This window comes from Jatropha curcas, chromosome 6, assembly GCF_041381405.1.
Source record: "Jatropha curcas cultivar XTBG-Jc1 chromosome 6, XTBG_Jcur_1.0, whole genome shotgun sequence".
NCBI lineage: Eukaryota > Viridiplantae > Streptophyta > Magnoliopsida > Malpighiales > Euphorbiaceae > Jatropha > Jatropha curcas.
The window spans coordinates 7,025,814-7,044,017 of record NC_143156.1 but is presented as its reverse complement, the minus strand read 5'-3'; the positions used below and the strand labels follow the sequence as shown (position 1 = coordinate 7,044,017).

The 18,204-nt window shown below is 31.1% G+C and overlaps 3 protein-coding genes across 3 annotated transcripts; 2 read left to right on the top strand and 1 right to left on the bottom strand.

Moving 5' to 3' along the window:
• Positions 1-9,813: 9,813 nt before the first annotated feature.
• On the top strand, positions 9,814-12,725 carry ERV1 (Erv1/Alr family protein). The gene is made up of 6 exons (XM_012237709.4): positions 9,814-10,086; positions 10,661-10,738; positions 11,063-11,110; positions 11,267-11,331; positions 11,905-11,982; positions 12,480-12,725. The coding sequence occupies exons 1-6, from the start codon at positions 9,877-9,879 to the stop codon at positions 12,592-12,594; spliced, it is 594 nt and encodes a 197-aa protein (XP_012093099.1). The 5' UTR covers positions 9,814-9,876; the 3' UTR covers positions 12,595-12,725.
• Positions 12,726-13,289: 564 nt separating this feature from the next.
• On the bottom strand, positions 13,290-15,127 carry LOC105650762 (histone deacetylase-like protein). Its single transcript, XM_012237710.4, has 4 exons — positions 14,946-15,127; positions 14,703-14,845; positions 13,801-13,926; positions 13,290-13,697 (listed from the first exon to the last, which is right to left on the bottom strand). The coding sequence occupies exons 1-4, from the start codon at positions 14,985-14,987 to the stop codon at positions 13,535-13,537; spliced, it is 474 nt and encodes a 157-aa protein (XP_012093100.1). The 5' UTR covers positions 14,988-15,127; the 3' UTR covers positions 13,290-13,534.
• Positions 15,128-16,450: 1,323 nt separating this feature from the next.
• Positions 16,451-17,910, top strand: LOC105650763 (small ribosomal subunit protein uS14z/uS14y/uS14x). Its single transcript, XM_012237711.4, has 3 exons — positions 16,451-16,611; positions 17,501-17,600; positions 17,701-17,910. Exons 1-3 carry the CDS (start codon positions 16,550-16,552, stop codon positions 17,707-17,709), a joined length of 171 nt encoding a protein of 56 aa, XP_012093101.1. The 5' UTR covers positions 16,451-16,549; the 3' UTR covers positions 17,710-17,910.
• Positions 17,911-18,204: the final 294 nt, after the last annotated feature.

Below are 18,204 nucleotides of genomic sequence, written 5' to 3'. Positions count from 1 at the left end.
TTAAAGCAAATTTTTTTTATAAACTACCTGTATTTGTATCTATTATTAGGTACCGCCGAATTCGGCTCGTACATATTATTTTTTATTTTAACATACTATTTAAATAAAAAATATTAGTTAAAATTTTCAAATAATATTTATTGTACCGTATTCAACCTTGTTAAACTTTCTAGTTCATTGAATCCTACTTTCATCGGTTCAATGTCCGATCAAATTCTCAGAACATTGGTTATTTTTCTGAAGTTAATTAAGTTCAAATAAATAAAATAATAATTAATTAACAGTTGATCAAATTCTCAGAACATTGGTTATTTTTCTGAAGTTAATTAAGTTCAAATAAAATAATAATTAACTAACAGTTGATACAAAAAAGCTCCAGATATAGGTGATGGAATTAATAGTTGTTCGGGGACTTCTATCTGCTTCCAGTTACTGATTAAAAAGTTTATCAAATATCTAGAAGCTAGTTCCTGGATATGAATAAATTCAACTAAACGCGCTCTTATTTTATTCAAAAAAGTGTCATTTATGTTGTTAAATACCATGTAATATTTAAGTATTTGATCGTTGGTATGTAATATATCCTAACAATTTACATGTTATTAACTTTAATATTTTGTACCTTACTTAACAATTGAATTACTATTAGCTCTTTATTTAATGGCAAAACTGTAACTTTTACATAAAAGAATTAAATATTCAACGGGATCCTATATATATATATATATATATATATATATATATATATATATATATATATATATATGCATATGCATTTCTATTTGTGTCGGCCAACTATTTCAAAAATATTTAATTTGTCGGTTTTTTAGTTTGAATCGAATTTATTATTTGATTCGATCAGATTTAAAGAAATATATTAATTGGACTTAAAATCGAACTGATATGACAAAAATAATTAATTCAATTCGAGTTAATTTGGTTCATATATCAATTTTGGTTTGATTCAATTTTTCATCAAAAAATTTCGATTGTATTTTTTGATTATCGAACCCAACCCACCATTTGTTCATCCGTACATGCACACCCCCTATAAATTATACAAGAGGTTTTTGGGCAAAATGTAAATTATAGTTAAACACGCGCTGTGAGAGCGAGTATATAGTGATATAATTCCGAAGATATCGGGGTAGTGGGTGGTGGGGTACCAGCCCTTTTCACTTTGACGTAATAACTGCAAGTTGTATGTTGAATTATCAGTTTCGGCTTCCCTAATTTGGGCAGAGCAATCTGTTGGGCCGACTATTTGCTTTAGCTCTCTCGCTATGGGCCGGATTTTAGTACAGTCCCAATTGTGTCTTTTTTTTTTTCTCATTTTTAAGAAGTTATTACAACTTAAAGTTTAGAAATTAGGGCCAGTTTATTATTTTGTTATTTTTATTTTTATTTTTATTTGTTTATGTATTGAATTTAGAATTTTGTTATTTGAATTAATTATTTATTACTTAATATCTTAAAATAGGAAATTCATTGTTAAAATAATAAATATTAATATTTTCTCAGCTCAATTTTCAGGGAAGAAAATTTTAATTTAAAAAACTTTACAAATGTTTTCAATATTTTCAATTATTGAATCTTGTTAATTTATTTTTTATATTATGTTGCCAGTTAATTTAATAACATTTCTTTAAAAATTGATATTTATCAAATATTTATAGCTCATCTGGAACAAATGAATCATGGTTATATAATTCATTTTTAAATAAATTTCAAGTAGAATTCATTTGCAAATGAATTTGTCATGTTTAGTATGCTACAATTTAAAACAAGGACTTCAATTGAATTTCACAAAAATATATTTGGAATAAATTCTTAAATGAAAATTCATTTATCTTTATTTCTTATAACACCCTTAACATGATAATTTAACAAAAATAAATAACAAATGCTAATTATATTTATTATGTACAATACAATAACTTGTCATTTTTTATTAGAATATAAATAATTAATTTCATATAAATAAGTACACTAATATTCCACGCTAATTAATTAATTATATAAGCAGTGACATTCATCATAATAATTATTTGTAATTAATATAAAAAAATTTATTGATTTAAGTAATTAATTTGAAAACCAAAAAAAAAAAATATTAAGAACGTTATTATTGTTTTTAATTGCATTTGAAAACAAAGAATTAAACATGAATCACCTAATTATAAACAAAATAATGCTTGATTTGATTAAATAATCGTTTAGACAGTATTTATTGGGTTTAGCAGAGATAACATAAAAGTGGAGTCAATAATTAGGAGTTAGATTCTCGTTTTTATGACGAGCTCCTAGTTTTCTCTTGTTCATATGACAAGTTTCAAACTTATTTCGTTTTTTTTTTTTTTTCTTTCTTGCTTCCTGTGAGATTTCAATATGAGTTCTCCAAGTCAAGGTCCCAGTTTGAAGGACTTTTATTCCAATCTTTCGTTACAAGAAAATCAAAATAGGGTTGTAGTGACTAAAGGTGCGAAGAAGGAATAAGAAGAGGTTGCTACAGATGAGCGGCAATGGTGTATTGTTGGTCGTGTGTTAATGGAGAGGTCGATTAATTTTCAGGCGTTCAAGAATACTATGGCGATGGTATGGAGGCCGGTGAAAGGATTAGCTTATATGGAGTTGGGAAACAATGCTTTCATGATCCAGTTTTTCCATAAGATAAATCATGATAAGGTACTAAAAGGTGGTCCTTGGAGCTTCTCTCAAAATCTCCTTATTCTCCACCCACTTAAGGATGGTGAGAATCCTAGACAGGTTGAATTGACGATGGTGGACTTTTGGATCCAGGTGCACGATTTACCATTTGGTTTCCTATCTGAACGTGTTGCTAAGAACATTGGTAATTCAATTGGCCAATATGTTGAAGCTGATCCAAGGAACTTTAATGGCATATGATGTGATTATATAAGAATCAAGGTCTGCCTTGACATTAGAAAGCAACTTTAGTGGAGGTCACAAGTTAAGAAATCAGGTGATGACTAGGCTTGGGTTACATTCAAATATGAGTGCTTGCCAACTTTTTGTTTCTTCTGTGGAATGTTGGGTCAATCAGATCGTTTATGTGTGAAGCTATTTGATTATCCTTCAATAACCAAGGAGCAGTTTGCTTTCGGTCCATGGTTGAGAGTGGATGGGACGAAGGTGGCGCAGTTGGGTGAGAGATGGATTCTAAAACAGACAATGGGTACTGCTGACGTGACAGGTTAGAATAAAGAAAGTCATATGGAGGTTGATCTCCAACAACATAAGGAAACTAATTGTAGTCAACCATTGGTAAATCAGGAAGCTAGTTTCTTACATGGGGATACTATGACGGATTTGAGAAAAAATCTCATGGTTGTGTATGGGAAGGGAATCTGAGGTGGATTTTGCTTCTTTTAATGAGATTCATGATAATGTGGTCATTTATGATGCTAAACAACGTCGGCAAGATCTCAACCCTAGTCCAGTAAATTTTTTAACTGATGAATCTGGTTCAAAAAATGCGTTTCAGGTGGGTTCTGGTTCCCAGGCTTGCCCAGCCTAATGAGTTTTCTAAGTTGGAATTGTCGTCGACTTGGGAACCCACGTACAATTCAAGAATTGAAGGACTTTGTGTCCATTAAGAAACCTAAATTTGTGTTCCTCATAGAGACAATGTTTGGATGGGATAGAGTGAATCAAGTTAAGAGGGTGTTGGGCTTTGAAGGTGTGTTTGTGATAAGTCCAACAGGTCATGGCGGAGGGCTTGCGCTACTATGGAAGGATAGGTCAAACTGCTCATTTCTTGGCTATAGTTCTAACGATATTAATGTTAAAATATCTGTCGAAGGTGTTCCTCCTTATCATTTCAGTGGGTTCTATGGTTATCCTGAGTGTTCTTTAAGGCCAGCGTCTTGGAACTTAATGATTTCGTTAAAGGACAAGTCTCCCCTCCCTTGGATAATGGTTGAAGACTTTAACGACATGCTTTTGCATCGGGAGAAGTAAGGTCGTATCCCTCAGCCTTATTGGCTCATTAATGGCTTTCGGTCTACTGTGGAAAGATATGGGCTCATTGATGTTAGGTAGCAATGTAATTGTTTTACATAGGAGAGAGGAAGGGGTTCTAACGAGTGGGTTTGTGAAAGAATAGACCGAGCGCTGGCTTCAACAGGCTGGCAGTAAACTTTTCTTTATGCTACTTTCTATAATATTGATACTATTAATAGTGATCACTCGGCCATTTTCTTAAATATTAGCATCACTGTTATTTGGTATTCTGCCCTACTGTTCCCTTTGAAAACTCCTGGCTTCATAAGTTGAATTTTAAGCAGACTATCCGTAAGGCATGGAGGTCAGGAGCGGGTCTTGGTATCAAGGATCAGATTGCAAGATGTGGAGCCTTTTTGGAAGAATGGGTAGGAAGACGCAGCAAGAGTTTAAAGATAAGTGTGAATTTGTCGTCAACAAATATCTCGTTATAAATTGAAAATGGATGCTAATTCAATTCAGTTATATCGAGTGGCAAAAGCGGCATACATTGAACTCCTTCAGCAACAAGATGACTACTGGCGCCATCGCGCTAAACTTCTTTATGGGAAATCGAATACGAATTACTTCCATCAAATAACCTTTTATCACAAAAAGAAGAACAATTTTTCTTTCCTACGAGACTCCAATGGGTCCTTGGTTGGGTGGGATTCAGGTTTGCAAGAACTTATTATTTCTTATTTTACAGAGTTGTTTACCTATGATCCAAGTGATAGTAATACGATTCTGGACTTTGTGGAGTGTCGCGTGACTGAAGATCAGAATAATTGGCTTTAATAGGATTTTACCATGGACGAGATTCAAGAGGCTGTCTTCAGTATGCATTCAGATAAAGCCCTTGGTCTGATGGGTTTAATCCGCCTTTCTATCAACAGTACTAGGATATTGTTAAAGATGAGGTTAGTTCTGCTTGCCTTGCTTGTTTGAATTTCGGGTCAGTCTCTACCAGGGAATAATCAGACTACTGTTGTTTTAATTCCGAAAAAGGACCCTGAACTTGTATCTGATTTAAGGCCAATTTCTTTATGCAATGTTATTGACAAGTTTGTTTATAAGGCATTAGCTAACCGTATGAAGGCTTGTTTATCAACGGTGTCTCGAAATTGTAAAGTGCCTTTGTGCCAAGTCATTTTATCACAGATAACATAATGATCGCTTTTGATTAATGCACTCGCTCAAAAGGAAGAATAGTGGAAAGACAAGATATGTGTCGTTAAAAAAGGATATGAGCAAGGCGTATGATCGAGCTGAGTGGGGTGTTTTGAAAGATTTGATGTTAAAGATGGGTTCTTGTCAGGCTTGGGTGGAAAGAATCATGGTTGTAGTTACTTTGATTTCCTATGGTTTTTACCATGATGGTCATAGTTTTGGTCCAGTGTTGCCAGAGCACAAATTACAACAAGATGACCCATTGTCACCTTACCTTTTCATATTGTGTGCTGAGGCTCTTTCGGCCCTTCTATCCTCCTTTCAGTTAAGGGGTCAACTACATGGCTGTAGGATAGGTCGTGGGGCTCCTATGGTCTCACATCTATTTTTTGCCAATGACGCCTTATTTTTCTTCAAAGCCAACACTGTTGAAGCTTATATGATCAAGCATTGTTTGACACTGTAACAACAAGCTTCAGGATAGCTTGAAAATTACAGTAAATCAGAAATTTATTTTAGCCCCAATACGGCTCAAAGAGATCAGTGCACTATTCATCAATTACTGGGAGCGGGTCATAACAACAAAGAGGTATTTAATTTTGTTCTTGATAAAATCTGAACTCATTTAAATGGGTGGAAGAGAAAGTCACTAAGTCGAGCAGGGAAAGAGGTGCTAATCAAGATAGTTATTCAAGCTATCTCGAACTATCTTATGTCGAGTTTTTGTTACCTATGGGTATTTGTGATACAATAGAAAAGGCTATGAAAAACTTTTGGTGGCAGGGAGGTACAGATTCTAGTTTTGGGGTTCATTGGCTTGTTGTGAAGGCTTTGTGAAAGTCAAAATTAGAAGGGGGTCATGGTTTTCGAACTATACGAGAATTTAACTTAGCTTTACTAGCTTAGCAAAGTTGGTGTTTTATTAATGATCCCTCCACTTTTGTTTCTAAGGTTTATAAAGCTCGATACTTTAGAGATACTTGTTTCTTAGCAGCAGGAAGAGGAAATAATCCAAGCTGTAGTTGGTCCAGTATTCTAGCTACTCAAGCACTGCTGAAAATGGGTCTTCTTTTTTGTGTTGGTGACGGTAAAGATATATCAATTTTTTCTAACCCATGGGCTCCAAATCTTCCTCAGTTCAAAGTCTCATCAGGTAACAATTCTGGAATTAAAGATATTAAAGTCTCTAATTTGTTTCTGCATGGCAGGAAAGCATGGGATTTTGAGGAGGAGGCAGTTGCCATTCTAAAAATTCATTTATCAGTTTTGGTCCATAATGACTCTTGGCTATGGTCTTTTGAATTTAAAGGGATATACACTGTTAAGAGCCAATTAACGTTTTCTCAAGTTCACTCAACTAGCTGCTGCTCAAAATAATCAGGATATTTGGCTGTGAATTATGAAAAGTGGATGTTCTAAGAAAAATCTCTAATTTTATCTGGCGTGCCATGTCAAATGTCCTTCATGTTTGTTCAAATCTGGCTGCTCGCCATATAAAGGTTGATGTCATTTGCCCCACCTATGATCGTGAGGCAGAATCTATCATTCATTCTTTATATAACTATGATTTTGCTCAATCAGTATGGAGGAGAAGTTGTATTGGATGGTGGGGTGTTATGGAGAATGTGGCTAATTGATTTTTAATGGTGTTTCAAAAAAGCTCTTTAGATGATGAAGCTATAATCTTTCACATAGGTTGGGAGTTATGGTGGCAACGGAACCAAAGGATTTGGCATCACAGTTCACCTAGTGAAGTAGTGGTTTTAAAAAGGGCAATGCAATTTAGGCATGAGCGGATAAAAACTCAGGCTGGTCAAGTTTTACAGTTGCGAGGTCATGTTCATCAACCTACTGTGTTGAAACAATTCCCTTCTATCGCTAATAGACTCAATTTAAATGTTTATGCAGCTTTCCTGTTAAAGTCAGGGTCTGCTGGGTGTGATTGGATCTTAAGAGATCATGCAGGTGCTTGTATGGGAGGTGGGATGATAGCCTTGGGTTCCATGGCTAATGCCTTGATTGCAGAAACTTTGGATTGTAGAGAAGCATTAAGTTGGTTAAAAAGGAGGGATTGGATAATGGGAATTGATATTAAGTTGGATTGTCAGCTACTGGTCCAAGCTTTTCGAAGTGTTTCTCATTACATTTTTTATTTTAGTTCCATTCTTCATGATTGTAAAACTCTCTTAAATGAGTTTTCATCATTTTCTGTGTCTTTTGTTAAAAACTAGCAAACCAAGTAGCTCATTCGTTAGCTCGAGCATTTGTTTTGTTAGCTACTGGTCCAAGCCTTACCAAAGTGTTTCTCATTACGTTTCTTATTTTAGTTCCATTCTTCGTGATTGTAAAACTCTCTTAAATGAGTTTTCATCATTTTTTGTCTTTTGTTAAAAAACTAGCGAACCAGGTAGCTCATTCGTTAGCTCGAGCATTTGTTTTTTTTTTGTTTGGTTTAGTGAATTGGGAGTTTAACCATCCATCTTTTATTTCTGATGTATTGGCTTTCGATTTGATTAATTAATAAATAAAGCCATTTTTAGATTTTTTTTTTTAAAAAAAAATTATATTTGAAAACAATTGTTGATACTCAGTTTTTATAGTTTCACAGTAATATTAATCAACGTTATTATTAGACTTTAAAAAGAAAAATAAATTTCATTACTGGCTTGAAATTTTTCTAAAAAAAATAAAAATATAAACTAACATCACTATTGGATTAAAAAAATAAACAAAAAGAAAAAAAAAAGTAAAAATAGTTGAGTTTATAATGAAGGGTAATTTTATCAATAAACACTTTAATGATCAATTTTGTAGAATTCAATTTTAGTAGAATTCGAGTTAGGTATATCCAATTCTATAGAATTCAATTCGTAAAATTCAAATTTATATTTTTTTTTTCATTCCAAACACAAAATTTTATATTTTCAAATGAATTTTACAAAATTTTGTGGAATTTATATGTTCCAAATGGGCTTTTAAGGTGAAATTAAATTTGTATTAATTAAGATAATCAAATTGGGTTCCTTAAGATAGTTGGATTATGTTAACAAAATAATGATGAGTTTGATAAGATAGTTGGATTTTACAAACTCTTTAGATTTTTTTCCACCTATCCCAATTAAGTAAATTATTCATCGACTTATTGTTTATGCTGATTTCAAAAGAAGAAATTCAAAATCTGCAAAACATATATTGCACACTTGTCAAAAAAACAAATTGTCAAAAGCTTCACATAAAATGAAGACAGACAAACAACAAACAATTTGAATAATTAAAAAATTAATATTTTTTTATTGAGAATATCATTTCATTTGGAATTTGATGGAATTTAAAAATATCATACTTCATCTGTTTCGAAATATAGTTCTAAATATTTCTCACACAGTTTTAAAAAATTAGTTAAATTAGTTTAAATATAATTTTTTTTCAATTTTTTGTACAATACCCTAAAGGCTCTAAAAGATTGTATATTAATAATTCATTGAAACTTTTAAATTAGGATTAATGTTTAGTATATCAAGATTTCAAAATTAATTATTTTAAGACTTTTCTCCATTATCTAAGTAAATTCAATTAATATTAATTATTTACATGAGTTATTATATAAGGATATTGTGGAAAAATGAAAATGAAAATATTTTAAAAAATGTAAATGAGACTATTATTTCGGGATATTTAAAAAAGAAAATGAATTATAATTCTGGGACGGAGTAAAATGTAAACATTGGAACTGATAAAGAAATATACATAATGTATAGGATAATTTTAATAATGAAATTTTAAAAAATGAAAAATTAATAGATAACAAATAATTTTAAAATAATATAGTAACTATATTTAAATAAATTGATTTATCAACTAAAATTGTTCTAAAAACCTAATTGAATTGTATAGTTTCAATTTACTTTAATTTAGTTTATATATAAAATAATTTAGTTTAACTTGAAAATCTAAAAACAGTAACTTATAATTTAACTTTAAAATTCTTTTCACATATAAGTTAATTAAAATAATCTTAGATTCGAATATTTTCGATCTCGATCGCAAGAGTTTTTGAACAAAAAATTATAAACCTTATTATGTTGTGTGAAAATTTTAAAATAAATTAAAGAAAACGTTGTCACAATGAAATAAGAGGGATAAGACTAAATTTGACTCCGGAACTCGAAAACAATGTATAATTTGTCTAAAACTTAAATTTCTATACAATTTAGCCATTGAATTTACACAAAAAAATAAAAAGTCTATTCTCTAAAAAAAAAAAAAAAATTGATTTACATCAAACATAATTAAAAAATAATAAATATTTATTAAAATAAAAAAATTAAATAATAAATAATAAATATTTATCAAACCAAATATTCAATATAATCAATATTATTATCATCTTGTGATTTTTTAAATGATTATTTTTATAATTATTGTATTTTTAAATAAATTTTCTATTTCCTGAGTTTAAACTTTTTAAATATTTTTATTAATTAAAAATATTAAAATTTATTTTTTTAAAATGTATTTTTTATTTTTTTTGGTACAAATTCAGAAAGTAAATTATATAAAAAATTAATTTTTGAACATGCATTACTAACAAATTAGAAAGCAAATTTAGCCTTATTCCTAAAATAAAATAATCACAAGCAATAGCATATATCTGTACATTCTCTTTTCCCGCCAATCTCTATCTTTCTCCGTCACAAGAGAAAAATGTCCGATAGTCCGTTGCAGTCTCTCTTCCAAACCTCACAGAAACTCTCAAATTGTATCCAAACCCATCTCTTCAATTTCACAGGCCAATCTCCCCACCAATCACTCTCTAGCAAAACCCCTCTCTTCTCCATCTCCTCCTCATCATCTAAAGTAAACCCGCCAAACACAGATACTTCCCCTCTTCAACCCAAAGACATTCTCAATAAGGTGGATTCACTCGATATCTCTTGTTGCAAAATCATTCAATATGCACTGAATTAGAATTTGAGTTTCAGTAATAAACTTCATTGCATTTTCTTTAAGGGTTCAAATTGCATAGATAGAGTAAGCTCAGAACCTGTTTGATAAAATTCCTGAATGGTGAATCTTAAGCAAATTCATATTTTCTATTTTTCTTAATTAAAGAGAATGTCAAAGCACAATATATTTATTGTTGTTATATAGTTTTATTAAAATGAGCATTACATTTTCAGTAACTTGACAATAGAAAAGAAAAACATAATAATAATCTGATTTCTCCTCCTTTGCTTTTCCTTCTTTTTAACCATTTCTACCAACAACGAAGATGAAAAATAGCTAATAGAAAGAGTTTTAGATGTGACGGTGTCTTTTTTTTTTTTTTTTTGGTTTCTAGTCCTTAAGTAAATGATTTTTGAATGATATGAAGTGGATAGAGGGTGATGTATAATGGCATTTAGTGTGTTTGGTACTAATTATAATATTTATTTTTATATAAAAATTTTATGCTTGATTAAACTTTTTTTATTATCCATTTCTTCAGGGAAAATCTACTGGACCTGTGACTAAAGAGGAGCTTGGAAGAGCTACTTGGACTTTCCTTCACACACTTGCTGCTCAGGTTATTATCATTGATGACTTGTATTAATTGATTAAATTGTTTTTCCTATATTATAAGGGGGAAAAAAATCAACCGTTTGAACTTAAGCCGTTATCCTGTTTTCTTCTATTGGCTAAAAAGAACCAGCTAATAAAATTTCATTGAGCTTTTTCTTCATTCTCTATATCAATTTACAAACTCAAAGTCTCTTTCTAAGAATTTCGGGTTTTCAGAGTATGGCAACTAACTTTGACCCTTAAATCATGGATTTTTTTTTCTTAATCTACTAACTATATTCTTGATCATACAATAATAGTTTTTTTTAACAATTTTGTTCTGTTCCAGTATCCAGAAAATCCAACCAGACAACAGAAGAAAGATGTGAAAGAATTGGTATGATACTCTCTTACCTTTGGTGTGTGCAGTATCAAGCTTTCTGTTATGTTGCACCTACTTGCTGATAGGTCAATCAGTAATGGGAACTGAAACTAGATATCCCAACCATTAAGATCAACTAACTAAGAGAGGCTATACTGCTTTATTGTGCAGATGGCAATATTATCTCGTATGTACCCTTGCAGGGAATGTGCAGACCACTTTAAGGAAGTTTTGAGGTATGCTTTATTCTTCTACATTCCTCCCTTTTGCTGAGTTACGTATTGGATCTGTTGTTTCAGAGGATTGTTGGTAAATGGAATGCAAACCAAGTATTATTTCTGCAAAGCAAAGGCACTCACACACATGAAAGAAAGAAAATTCTTATTGCGCTTTAGATAAAATATTAGGAGCCACTTTCTGGATCTCTTATAAATTTTTACCCTTAATAAAGCAGAATGAAGAAAAAGAATTATAGTAGCAAAGCAACATTGACTAGCTTGAGATTACAGTTAGTTGAGTTGCACACTGAGATATCTTTAAATGAATTGCACTTGAATTTGCATGATCCATAAGATGAGTGTTCTAAGTTTCACAATTCTCCTTCTCTAGGAAGTTTAGAATCATACAATGTGAAAAGATATGAAAATTTCCTTCTATCTCAGCACTTCACTACAGTGGACAATTCTTTGTGTTCATTTTCTCCATCACAAATTTACAATGTAAAGTGGAAGTTATTATTAAATATTAATAGGTTATCAAGTTCCCCATACTATTTCCATTGCTTATGGCTTCATTTTCATGTTTCACAGAGTGAATCCTGTACAAGCTGGATCTCATACTGAATTCTCATTATGGTTATGCCATGTTCATAACATAGTTAACAGAAGGTAAGCCTGCAGTTTTTTGCCGATGCATTGTAATTCTTTTAGGTTTTAATTGCTCAATTTTATGGTTTTATTTTACAAAATAGAGAACAACCAAGTAATTGTTTAAAGTAGTTGATGCTCATGGTAATCTAACCAAATCCTAAAGTTGTTAATTATACTTGGTTTACACAGCATGGACCAGAATCAGAATTTGTTTCACTTACCACAATAACTAGGTCAAAAAAAGTTGAGCTGCTTTTACCCTTTTTATCCAAATTGATCATCGAAATGGACGGTTAAATTACTGACCCCTAATTGTTCCTTTTTCTTTTGGCAATTATCTTCGTATGATAGAATCTAACAGAGATTTAGATTTGTTTATATGCTTTGATTGCTCCACTTCATCCGAAATTTACATACATATACATGCATTTCTAATATTTAAGACAGCTATCAGTTTCACTGTCTGAAGCAAAATTTATTTATCGTCTTGTTAACATTTGAGTGATTTCTGACAGCCTTGGCAAGCTGATATTTCCCTGTGAACGAGTTGATGCAAGGTGGGGCAAACTAGAATGTGAGCAAAGAGCATGTGATCTTCAAGGAACCACAACAAATTTTACTGCAGATTAGCACGTGTGATGCATAGAAAATAAAAATTGGATAGGAAAAAGAAAATCATGTTATGATCTATTGGTTTATTTGTATATGAATATAGAAAACACGATTGATTTTATTGGTCTAACTTATGATTTCACTAGTTATACGAATTATCTTTTAAACCTTTCAGAGAATCAAGAAATGCATGCTATACAGTTGCCAAATAGAAACAAAATATTGTCATTATGTTTCCCTCTTCTTCATTAGTTTTATTTACCGTTAGGGTAGTTGGCATAGAAGTTTCTGATAATGTTTGGATGAATTGAAAACAATTTTCGTGTGTTCTTGTCAAACCATGCTAGCGTTTAGTGTTTTAATTGTGCTCAAACACCATCTCTGTTATCAGAGTTATTTTGGTGGCATAATATTTATATTAGTTATTTACAAAAGTATATTTATATTAGTATTTGGATAGATTGGGAGAGACAACTACTATAATAACTGGTATTGCCGATCTGAGCCGTTTCTTCTAAAATTTCATGTTTTCATGCTTGATTTGAAAAAAATGTTGATTTTATTCTCATTAATATGAAATCCAATGGGAATAAAACAAATTTTGTCATTTAAATAACTACAACTATGGACAGTTTTTGCATATTTCAATAGATGTTTGAGAGGCAAACAAGACAAATCAAATCCCTCGCAAACAAAAACAACCATGTACCCACTTGTATCAAGCTATCAGCAAAACTTCTATTTTCACATTTTGGATTCAAGTTTTCAGTAAATGAAAACAATTCGAATTCGGCCTCTCCCTCTCCAACCCACAAAGTAGCCTAAAAATAAAGTAAAATGTTAAAAAAAAAATGAAAAACACAAATGTAATATGTTAAAGTTTTTTCTTCTGAGAGAGTTTGGATATATCCACAACTTTCATCTGCAATTAGCCATAGGCGAGGCATGCCAATTGAAGCTAATTATTAGATGATTTACTATCTTGTGAGTATTCAACAGTGCGAAATGGAGGTGCCTCGCCAAATTTCAAGATGTAAGCAGTCTCATACACAGTTCTCAGCTGCACAATTACTTGGGCGTCTAGATATGCATCACAGGCAAAACACCAAACTGAAAGATCACTGTTTTTCAAAATTAAAATAACTAATATGTTAATAAACTCGAACCTGCAAATCCAAAACAAAAAGATCAATTTCAAAAGAAGAAAAGAGTTTCAATAAATACCTATAGCTGAGAGCAACACAATGGTTCATTTGCTGATAATGTTGTAGCATGTGTTTATTCACAAAACGACTGCAAAGTACATCCTTGCATGACAAGCACACCCAGTTTTCATTCGGATGATGGCATCTGAGAAAATAAGTTGCTCCTTGGATTAGCGAAAATATAGAATCTGAAAATATAGAATCTAATTCGCCAGAAAGAAATTCAGGACTCTGTTTGGTTAATAAAACGACATATGTAGAAAAATACGAGAACATAAATACAGAATAGAAGTTCATTGATCATGATACATAACTATAATGAAAAATAACTACACCATAAAATAACATGCACAAGTAAAGGATAGTAATTTTCATTTCTGTTCTATCATATTCTGCAAATCCAATAAAGCCTAGCAGCAAAAAGATTAGACCTTTAACCCTTGTTCGATATAATTAAACTAGAAATATAGAATCTAATTACAAATGATGAAATTTGATTTCACTACGTTGACCTTCATAATATTTAGTTCTTTGAAGTGGAATGAACAAATTCATTTATACCAAGCATGAAAACGTGAAGGTCTACATAAATTCCAGAAAATTTTGTGGAATTAATTTATACGAAACATTGTTAAGGGCATTAGGCAAAGTACAGCTACTATACATTGAAATAGCTATATCAACTTTGGTTAAATAATTAAGTTTATAAATTATACAAATGTAGGTTAACACTTCTGTAGAAAATGCAAATTGCACAATAACTTAAGAATAGCTAATTCATTTCTATTCTATTTCCTCAAACAAACAAAGACTAAATTAAACCCTAAAATCTTATCGAATCAAATATAATGTCTAATTCAAGTAAATACCCAGAAACAACAAACGAATTTCAAGATAAGAAGATGAAGAGCAAAAGATAACCTGTAGCAGGAAGTATCAGGAGTTGGAATGTGAGAGAGATCGGATGATAAAGAACCCAAATGATCGCAAGATGTTCGAGCCTCGACCCAACCCGACTCCGAACCTAGTATCATAAACTCATCTTCCTCTTCAAATCCCCGTTTCTACACATGAATTATTCGCAAACCTTTATATTTCTGAAAATTAGAACCTAATCTCCATATATATATATATATATATATATAATTTTATTTTTTCTCTTACCAAAGGAAGAGAAGAAGAAGACCCAGAAGCTTCGTTCGCCATTGAAACAATCTCTGAAATGATGTTCAGCTGCGGTAGCTCCAAGAGGTTAGGAACGGCGTCGTCTTGCGTTCCATATCTACATGTACACACTTCAACTGGATCGGGCCACTGTGCCAGGCAGCGATGGATCCGAAGAAATTTGGTCCAATATTGTATGGAAAAATTACGGCTAATTACATAAATTTACAATTTTAATCATGTGGGTTGTGGGAGATTAGACATTGTAAGAGACCTATTGTACCATTAAATTCATGAATTTTGCACATATTATGCCTCTCCCTACACTAGAAATAACTTATAAGATTTTTATCTTTTTTTTATGTAAAGTATTGATATTATGTGTTGTTAGTATAATTTTTCAAATAATGATTTTTATAATTTTTAATTATTAAATAAGTATTTCATTAAATTTAATTTATAAGATGAAGCGTTGAAGGAAATAATTTTATAAATTATAATATTTAATAGGTGTAATTTTGTAATTTGAATAACATAATACGTCTTTTGTAAAAATTCAGTGTTCGTAAGAAAAAATAAATGGAAACAAATATTAGCAATAGATTAGTATATTTTCAAAAAAAAAAAAAAGATAAAATGAATAATTTTGACATAATATCAATAGGATTGTATGTGGATCAAATTTATCAATTTAAATTACTCGATCAGTGTGCAAGAACTACTAAATTTTTTAATCCAATTTAACGTATCAAATGTATGATCGGTGAGTAAATAAGTTGGGTTGATTTACAAATTTAACCTAAATTTGTACGATAAATAAATGATAAATAATAGAATTAATTTTAAATAAAATATAATTATTAAAGATGAATTATCAATAAAATTAAATATATTTAAAAATATAATTATATAGTAATTTCATAAATAAAAATATATTACAATAACAACATTTCAAAATAAATTTTTAATAATAATAAGAAGCAACAATAATAAAAAATTAAATTTTCTAATAAGAAATAATAATCAATAAAATTAAAAATACTTAATAACACGATATTACATTACGTCTTCAATAGCAATATTTTAAAACAAGTTTATTATTAAAGTGAAAAGCAATAATTTAAAAGGCAATGCCTACTATAATGTATATTTAAAATTATCAAACTCGTAAATCATAAATATAACTTATTCAATACAATCCATTATATTTTCAAATCCATTGAATTAAATTCAACATGTTGAATCGGATTGAAATCGGTCATGTGTAGCCCTAAATATAGGAACACAATAGTAAAAAAAAAATACCCTTCATTTTCTCCCTTTTCTAAGCGAAATAGGAGAAAATAAAAGTAACTTACCTCATGTCAAAAAAAACGTATCTTACCTCTTCTTACATTTTTTTACCCAAACAAACGTTAGTGATTCAATCACGACTGTGAATAGTTACCGGTATAGCGTCTACCCGTTCCACATTCGTATACCCGACCCGGGCTAAGTTGAATGCTAGGGTTTTGGACGTTCCTATAAGTACTTCGCTTTTCAGTGACAATTCAACCTTTGCATTCTGGAGCTGCTCTACATCGTCTGATTCTTGCAGTGTAGTCATGGGGCACTCAAACGTCTGGAATTCTCACCCAAAGAACTACGGCCCTGGTTCTCGTGCCTGGTACAAAACCATCTGCTTCTTCGTTTCTTTTTCTTTTTCTAGATCTGTTTGTTTCCCAGGAAAATTAAAGAAACTATAGACTTGTATTGGTTTTTGTATTTCCTACGATTGTATTGATGAGGGGCTTCCACAGGTTTATCCTTTTTGTGATGCTTTCAAATGCTTGTTTTGGATTATTGGTTCTAAAGTTTTTTTTTTTTCCTCCCATGCATGCGTTTGCTTTTTATCTGATGCCTTCCATGGTTATATGATTTAATAGTTGTTGGCTGTGTATTATTTATAATGTTTTGGAGCTTAATCTGGGGTGATTTATATGTTTTAGTATTATCTAAAAATTTTAATAGAGTAATAGTAATAAATTAGAATAATCATTCTATAATTGGTCGATAATGTCTGTGTGTGAAGCCTATGGGTTGATAATGTCTGTGTGTGTAGCCTATGGGTTGATAATGAGACTGACCAAGAGGGAAAATAATAGCAAGCAGTTGTATCTAAATACGATTAAGCCTGTAAGTTGAATTTCTTTGCTTCAATTTAGACCGAAACAGTTCAATTTTCTGATGCAAAACCTTTTTAGACCTTATGATGCAATTTTCTGAAGAGCCTAGTTAGACTAAATGGTATGAAGGGAGGGTTTTGTTATCTCCATTCAATATCTGTGAAAGGATATTATTGTAAGCTTCTCATACATAACCTCTTATCATCTGGTCTTATTTATCTGCTAATGTTTGACCATTCTTTGAACTTAATTTAGTTTATGAAGTCTGATAATTTTAGTAAATTATTTGTTTGACTTGCTTCAAGTTTTTAAATGTGTTTGTATGGTTAAGAAGATGAAATATTTAACGTAGAATCATCCAGTCTGATTTCTGTTTTCTTGTTATGTTAGTCGTGTGTGTGGAAATCCTCATGGGCTGATCCGGAAGTATGGGCTCATGTGTTGCAGACAGTGCTTCCGCAGCAATGCCAAGGAAATTGGCTTCATCAAGGTATTTTTCAATTGTTGTAATCAATTTGCATCCATGATTCAGCTACAGTTGATTCTTGTGATTGGATCTCATTCTCTGTATTCATTCCTTTGCATTGCAGTATCGTTAAAGGATGAGCACCTGTTCCACAAGAGCGATGGACAAGTATGATTGGACTTGTGGTTTCTTTTTGCATGAACACTAATATAATGTTATATTTAGTTAATGTCGCGTTGAACTTCTATTGATTATGGAAGTATATTTTGCCGTTACAATGTTTGGAATTAGTCATTGAGGATAATTAATTTCCTAAGTCTATTCTTGTTGCTTATTCTATGTTCTCATATTTGTTGTTTATATGGGTGCTTTAACCTACTAGTTTGCAATTTCATAACACTGACACTGGCGACTGACCTGCTGTTGACTGTAGATTTTGAGTTACTTTTTCTTTGAGTTTTTTCCCTTATGGGAATATGGGCATTAGATTACTATAGACCTAGATGCTGCAACATTTTCACTATTCACTATTTGCAATTGTTTTTATTGTGGCTTGTAAGATGAGTATTCATGTTGAAGAATAAGAGATGGTCTATCATACTTGTGTCACGAGTTTTCTGAATTTGAA

Bases quoted from the DNA above. Each gene is read 5' to 3' on its own strand.
- ERV1 (XM_012237709.4), top strand. From the start codon at position 9,877: ATGTCCGATAGTCCGTTGCAGTCTCTCTTCCAAACCTCACAGAAACTC. The intron at 11,111-11,266 runs GTATGATACTCT...TTTATTGTGCAG, and splicing joins AGAAAGATGTGAAAGAATTG to ATGGCAATATTATCTCGTAT. The intron at 11,983-12,479 runs GTAAGCCTGCAG...GATTTCTGACAG, and splicing joins CATAACATAGTTAACAGAAG to CCTTGGCAAGCTGATATTTC.
- LOC105650763 (XM_012237711.4), top strand. From the start codon at position 16,550: ATGGGGCACTCAAACGTCTGGAATTCTCACCCAAAGAACTACGGCCCT. The intron at 16,612-17,500 runs GTACAAAACCAT...TTGTTATGTTAG, and splicing joins GGCCCTGGTTCTCGTGCCTG to TCGTGTGTGTGGAAATCCTC.
- LOC105650762 (XM_012237710.4), bottom strand. From the start codon at position 14,987: ATGGCGAACGAAGCTTCTGGGTCTTCTTCTTCTCTTCCTTTG. The intron at 14,846-14,945 runs GTAAGAGAAAAA...ATTCATGTGTAG, and splicing joins CTTCTTCTTCTCTTCCTTTG to AAACGGGGATTTGAAGAGGA. The intron at 13,927-14,702 runs GTTATCTTTTGC...TTATTTTCTCAG, and splicing joins CCTGATACTTCCTGCTACAG to ATGCCATCATCCGAATGAAA.